The 7,213-nt window shown below is 50.5% G+C and overlaps 1 protein-coding gene across 1 annotated transcript; it reads left to right on the top strand.

Moving 5' to 3' along the window:
* Nucleotides 1-2,095: 2,095 nt before the first annotated feature.
* On the top strand, nucleotides 2,096-5,497 carry EMH_0070350 (uncharacterized protein; the record flags this gene model as incomplete). The annotated part of the gene is made up of 9 exons (XM_013502149.1): nucleotides 2,096-2,498; nucleotides 2,665-2,728; nucleotides 3,088-3,203; nucleotides 3,393-3,567; nucleotides 3,782-3,859; nucleotides 4,231-4,506; nucleotides 4,734-4,851; nucleotides 4,993-5,247; nucleotides 5,342-5,497. 9 exons carry the CDS (start codon nucleotides 2,096-2,098, stop codon nucleotides 5,495-5,497), a joined length of 1,641 nt encoding a protein of 546 aa, XP_013357603.1.
* Nucleotides 5,498-7,213: the final 1,716 nt, after the last annotated feature.

Here is a 7,213-nt window from a genome sequence, read left to right as displayed (position 1 = left end):
CGCCTAGCCTGGCTCACGCCCCGCCATAGGCTCACACACACCACCGATAACGGCAACTGCAGCGGTCGATTCCGACAAAATCCAATAGAGGCCGCAGGAGGAACGGTACCGAAGCGCAGTGGTACTATGCAGAAGTACTCTGTGAAGGTCACCATCATTTTTTGCAACTTCTTCTCCGCTTGTCTTGTGCAAGAAATTGCGCGTTCAGCCCAACAAAGCAATTACTAATGTGCGCATGAGCCGCTACACTGCTCTTCTGTGTCAAATGAGACGCTTGCTACGGATCAGCCATGCCTGCAGAACAATCCTTTGAGAAGTGATTATATACAAAACTATGTGAAAATGATGGGTGATGAAGATGCCCTCAGCTGCTGGTAGTCTCCCTTCTGCATGAGACTGCGGCGGATGAATCTTTGTAAACTTCTTCAGCAACATGTGGCCTACCAGCTGTAGCCGTTGTCATTGAGAAATGGCCTACAGGGGCAGGGGAAGGGGATTTTTAGGCCCATGACATGAAATTTTTTGGTCTTGGGGGCACTCGCGGGGGGCCATGAAATGCTGATGTTTGGGTGTTTGTTCTCGAGCTACAGAAGATAAGATATATAAGGCACAGAGTATCGTCTTACGCGTTCCCTGCTTTCCTAGGTGGGCGTCCGAAACAAGGAACTATCGCCATGAATATACACGCAAATGCTTTTTAAAATAAAGTACATCCTGCTAATTGGCTTGGCGGCATTGGTTAGCGTCGGTTCAGTAACCAAGCTAAAGAAAGCGTCAAGCGTGCCTTTCTCGGCACATCCCACCCTGTGGCAGTTTCTAAACGACAAGATCTTCCACGCAGCATCTTTGCTGAGGATGGATCCATATCTCGTCTAACACAACTTGTCGCTCTAGCGCTGCACTGCTTCCAACTAAGGTGTGATGCAAAAAGGCATTTTCTGCTGTGCTGATAATTAGGACTGCGAGTAGCTCTCTATCCCAACAAAGCACCGCTTGGGCATGCGGATACAGTGATAGTGAAAACATCCGGCTGAATCGGGGTGTAAAAATTGCTTCAAGCATTACAGCAGAAGCAGAGGCATTTCAGTTCTTCGTGGAAGGCCTAACGGCAGACCTAAAGATCTGTATTTTAAGAATATGAAAAGGCAAGAAAAAGTTACAAGGCGATCTATGGCCGGAGTACTGGCTGGCACCAGTTAGTTAGCTCCATAAGCGACAGAAACGTACAGGCCCCTTTTTGGCGCGTGTGTAATCCTGGGTTTTGGGGCATGCAGCTTGAGCAGGGTGGAGAATGGAATGCAGGCAGGTTTTGTATTCACCTACGGAGAGCTTGATGAACATCTTGTCACAGGCGACTCGTCACCCTCAGGTCGGCACCAAACAGTCTAAACACATTTGAAGCGATATAAACATAAACTTTTGCAGATAGTGATGGGTATTTAAGGTAATACAAGGCTCCATTGGCGAATGCCACAGGAAATCGATATGCGCCGCGCGTGCGGCAGTCGACGACAGAAATCGACGGTCCAGTTTCGTTCGGTAGCACTGAACCGGCTAGGTTGCTCGTCTTGAGTGAAAAACTTAAGAAAACCGAACATTAAGAAATCGCTAAGCATCTAACAAAACAGCAACGAAATGACCGTTTGTTTAGGGCAGAGGCGGCCACTGCTCCGTTGGTCTGAGCGGTCGGCTGCGATGCGCCGAGCCTGGCATGCTTCGAGCCTGTACCATTTTCCTCTTTTTTTCCCTGTAAAGGTAAGCAGCCTCCTCTCGATTTCGAACCCTCAGTAGTTTCCACTCCACCACTTTCCTCTTTCCTCGGCATGTAACGTTGTCGGCTCCGCCTTCCGCTGCGGCCGGTACCCCGTTGAGTGCAGAACGGGAAGAACAGGCCACTGGTCTTATTCCTTATCATTTTATCATCCCACATTTCTTCCCCAGGAGACTTTTTAAGCCCAGGCTCCCCCACGACAGCTACCTAATCCTGGCAGGTCCCGTCGCATACCTACACACAAGGGGGATGGTGATGAAATTTGCCAATGAAATCCCTTGCTGGAAGGGGGAGGAAAGGGGAGGGAAGCATGTCACTGAAAAGATGTATGGTCTCCTACACGCTCCCGATACAGTTGAGCAGGCTGGAGTCGATAGGGAAGCTGCTGAGTGGCCCCGAGTCGTCGACGGGCGCCTGTTGTATCGAGGGGAAGTGAAGGTAGGGGACCGTGTTCTACCTGTATGCGAAGAAGCCTCCTTCACATCCCCTATGCCAGAGGATCCCGAAGCTGTTGCTGAAGCTTTCGCAGGCTACTATGATGGCAACTTCCCCGAGACAACTGAGCATGATATTTCCTCTCATGTAGAGATAAAGGCTCCAATGAAATACAAAGATGGCGGAAGAGGAAAGGTCAAAGCCCACCTCGCCGCTACGGGCCACCTCGTTGTCGGGTCAATTCCCCAATCAGACGAGCCAGCGACTCCGGAGGGTCTGGATCTTTTCGCGCGTAAGCATGCCTTTAGGGAACTGGAGGGGAGAAGTATTTCCTAAGCAAACCTGAAACACTTTTGTACTAGGCAGGCTGGCCTGGCTCTGCCTCTGCAAACTGTTGCTTTCCTTAGGAGGCGGGGGTTAGTTGTAGGAGCTGGCGCTTTGTATGTTGTGTTACTCAGCGTACGAACAGAAGCTAGCGAAGTTTGTAGTTCTCATCAGTTCGCTAAGCGGCAACTGCGCTTGGTACGTAGTAGAGGATATGCGGCGTCTGCTTTACCTTCGAGAGGGAAAGATTTCAAGAAGCGCTGATTTGGCATCGAGGAAGGAAGCCTGCCGCTCCTTGGCTCGGCTCGCCTCTCTCAGGAAAAGCCTCGCTGAAATTGAAGAGCAGGGGAGGCGCTTCGCATGCCACTCCTCTGATGATGCCTTGCTCGAGCTGGAGGCCAGTCTAGCTGGGGCCCTTGCGTACCGCTCCGCGGATGGCAAGCACCCTGCAGTGTATATCCCGGTAGCCAACCTCATTCCGACCAGTCTTTATCTTCAGATTACCCCCGCTGAGCTTCAACGAACCCTCCTGAGGGTCTTCGANTCATTCCGACCAGTCTTTATCTTCAGATTACCCCCGCTGAGCTTCAACGAACCCTCCTGAGGGTCTTCGACCGCGCCTGGGGCAAATTGGGAGCTGCTTCTCGCCGCCACGGTGAAAAGATATCTCACGGTAAGCAGCAGGTCGCCCGATGGGAAGGGCGGCTGCCTGTGGAAAGGCCCGTAATGCTATTGCCCGTAGTCATTTCCTTATCGGGAGCATTTACGCAGTCAGCCAGAACATCCGCGTGGATTGCACGAGGGATGCGAAAAGCAACCGAATGCTCAGTGCTGGTTAAGATGTACGTGCTGTGAGTTGCAGTGGCGGTGGTACTGGATTTCAACGATATGTCTCAGTTGGACCTTGCTGCTTATTCAACGCACCGTCTTTTGGGGGATATTGGGGAAGTCTTGCGAGCATATTGCCCTTGGCTTGTATATAAGATCATCGTTTTCAAGCTGCAGTTCGCGAGGGAATTCCTGTGGGAGCTTCTCAGGTGAGGTTAAGCACTGGATAAGCACCTCTTCGTGACGGCTGCATTTATCTTCTCATTTGTGTGCCTGCAGTAGTAAGCTCAGTAGTCTTGTAGTGGACTATAACACGCCCACTGTTGACGGAGCGTTGTACGTACTTGCTCGGGCCTGCCTGGACTGGCAGTAGCAGCTTCCCTTTTCTTACCTTCTCGTTTGTCTCATGCTTTCGGGGTTCAGACCAGCTCTGCATGCAAACTGCCGCGTTGTGACGGCAGAGGATGAGGACGAGCTGCTTCAGGAGATCCAAGCAGACGGGTGAGCCGTTTGTCAACCAGCTGGCACACACTGTGCACAGGAAGGCATTGTGCAGCTCATAGTCAGCCGATTCAGCGTTTTCACATCCTCTCTACTATTTTATACCCTAAAGGCATTTCCTGGCTTGAAGTACGGAATCCTCTTAAAACCGTATTCTGTGATGAAGTGCTAAGTTTTTAGATTGCACTGCAAATTTTAAAGCTCCTGCATGCGTTATAGGCACTGCATGCTGAGTACTGCCGCATGTTTTTATGCCACTGTATATGTTTTCGAACTATTTGATAACCTGAAATGTATGCCTGTATCCATTGAAGGGTCTGCATCAACTTGCCCTTTTGAATGGCCCAACAATATTGTGTGTTTTGGCCCAGGACCTTCATCCTGCATACTCTTGGAGGTTTCAATGAGTGTAGCGTGTTGCGATGTCGCCGGCCTGTCTACCGTTTGCCACAGCCTCCCCAGCCACTGGGCGCGAGCGAATGGTTCAGCAAGGAGGGAGAAACAACGGATTTCTGGGAAGACATGCAAAAACTGTACGCGGAGGCACCGGGAGCCCCACCGGAGGAAGAGCCTGTGGACGACATCAAAACCAGCGCCAGTGACCAAATCAGTGCGGCATTATCAAGGCAAATGCAAGATGAAAGCAGGTAACTTATGGAGGTATCGGCACCTCCCTGACTGACTTCAGCCAACAGCGCACCTTCCTCAAAGACGTTGGGCTGCTTGTCGACTGGACCGCGACGATAATGCTAAGCCAACATTCCCAGTTTGATCAACCCACTGTTACATGCATTCGTTCACANGGACCGCGACGATAATGCTAAGCCAACATTCCCAGTTTGATCAACCCACTGTTACATGCATTCGTTCACAGAGAGGAAGCTTTGCAAAGCAAAGAGAACGAGCTAAAGGACCTTCTCATCCGACGGGAATGCCTGCTACCCCATTTCAAGAAGGCGCTAAAGCAGGTGTTCAATACGAGGCATGCCGATGTAAGCCGACCACGTGTGGAACGTCTTGTTGTTTTCTTGGTTTCATGATTCGCCTCTCTGTTCAACGTGGAGACGAGCAAGCTGAACTCCCTATCACTGCTATTGAAGCGTGCACTTGTTTCTTGTGCTCACTTTACTCAGGTAGAGTTCGTAAAAGCGCCGGCACTACCAGAGAAAGAGTTAGCTCGTCCTTCGTTTTCTATGAAAGACGTTACAAAATCCGATGTGCAGATATGCATCTGGAATCCGCCAGCGAACGAAGTGGAGGCAGCAAGAGAAACGACACAGATGCTCCTGAATATATTTGAAAAGCGCAGTCTGTGGACCCATCCGCCGCTGCCTCCCAATTACATGCATGCATTTGAGAGGACAACCTATCCGCTCGATTGCGTTCACGTAAGTGGGAGCCTTCTGATTGACATACACCACCGCTCCCTGACACAAAACTAAGCACTAATGCATACAACGTTTGCTGTTGCTGTCTTCTCAGCATTCCCGATCGGTCTCCCTCATGAAGCCTCAGCAGACTCCCCTTTCTACTTCTCCTACTCCAACCAAGGGCGGCCTAACGAGGCCTGCTCAGGTCAAGGAAAACCTCCCATATCCTTCCAATAAAGCTGCATGGAACGCCCTTAACTTCCTGTGATAATTGCAACGCTCCTCCCTGCTGAGTCACTTGTCTTTTTGTGCTGTTCATGGAGATGCACACTGTTCCCGATGCACTAGCTCTTCGAAACAGATGCTGTGCATGAAGACAAGTGACGCTTGTCTAGACTTTATAACGGGAACAGCGTCATCGTGTGTAGAATCTGTCGTTTACAAGCTTTTGTTTTCTTCATTGACTGCTTAAGCTTGCTTGCAAGACACTTGTGGTTTCAGCCCGACCGCCAAAGTTGGCATTTGGGAGCAGCGACGAATTTAGGCAGTCTGCACGTTTGTAGCACATGCTCCTAACGCAGTATTCTTCCATACCAGAGCCTAGATGACAGCAGCAAGGCATTTAAACGGCGTTTCTAAACAACGCGCATGGCCGCACAATTGTGAGCAAGGCTGAGCAAGGCTTCTCACAAAAGTCTAACAGGAGACATCAGAGAGCCCTAGGAGTCAGGAGTGGAGCTATCGTTGTGGTAGCAAATTGCCGCGATAAAGATTTTTAGGTAACGAAGAAAGGCACCTGAAACACCCTTCTGTACTCAAAACAGCAGTCTTTTCCTCTCGTACACCGGAAAAGCTGAGTAATAAGGTTTTTCATCCGAGTTGGCAACCTNAACAGCAGTCTTTTCCTCTCGTACACCGGAAAAGCTGAGTAATAAGGTTTTTCATCCGAGTTGGCAACCTGTTCCTTTAAGGAGCACAGGTTCTCTGGAGAATGGCGGAAAGGTATCATTGTGATCCTTTCAGTAGATTAAGGCGGAGCGCTTCTGCGTATATATGATTATAGGCATTGCGATTGCACCGGTCCATAGGTGAGAATACAGTACACTGTCCGCATTGTGACCAAATTAGAGAGCTGTCCTCTGCAGCTATATGCGAACTCGACTCAAAAACGACGGCAATGAAACTAACTGTGCTGTATTTCAGAAAGTGAATATTTTGGAGCAGCGGAGGGCCAACAGCAACTCACGGACGTTACTGCTCACGAGATACGCATTGTGCACCATGAATCAGAGGAACGGTGTCTTGCTTCGGCAAGCCGCAACTAAATAGCGTAAAAATTGTTCAGGTGAGAGCTTCCTTAGTTTCACCGTGAGCACTCTGTCCTTCCCGCTACTCTGTTTGGTCCTTTGGCTCTCCACTTGGATGATCCTGGTACCGTGAGCTCTCCACCTTCGTCGAGGAACGTCCTGAGGCGGAAGACGCAATATAGGAGCCCCCGCTAGTTTGTATCAGGCTTAATCATAGCGACCCAAATATCTGGGCTTGGTGCGAAGAGGGCACGGCCTGTCATCAGCTTTCGCGCTTTTGGTGCAACCCTTGCTGCAAGGCGACCGTCCATGCGAGTGCGTGCGAGTGTGCCAAAGCCCTGCCCATTCACTGACGCTGGACATAGTTGTTGGGCGCAGACTTCGCCCTTCTGATGCAACGTACACGCAAGTAGAACCACGAGTTCCAGCTTCACAGACCGTTCTACAACGCTCTACGCGCAGGCCCGCGTGCCGGCGTTACACGTGGCCTCGATACTGAAGGGAATGTCAGCTGTTTCCGGGTAGTTATTGTCCCTCGCATTTTAACTGCGTTATAGTTCACTACACTTCGAGGACTTTTCTTGGACAGACCATGCAGTATTACTGGTCGGGCAGTGTAGAGGGGCCCCACGGGCCGCTGCTCATTGCAGCGTCGGCAAGTATGTCTACCGTTTTTC

This window comes from Eimeria mitis, genomic scaffold, assembly GCF_000499745.2.
Source record: "Eimeria mitis Houghton genomic scaffold, Emh_scaff84, whole genome shotgun sequence".
Classification (NCBI taxonomy): domain Eukaryota; phylum Apicomplexa; class Conoidasida; order Eucoccidiorida; family Eimeriidae; genus Eimeria; species Eimeria mitis.
This window is presented reverse-complemented; position numbering and strand designations above follow the sequence as displayed.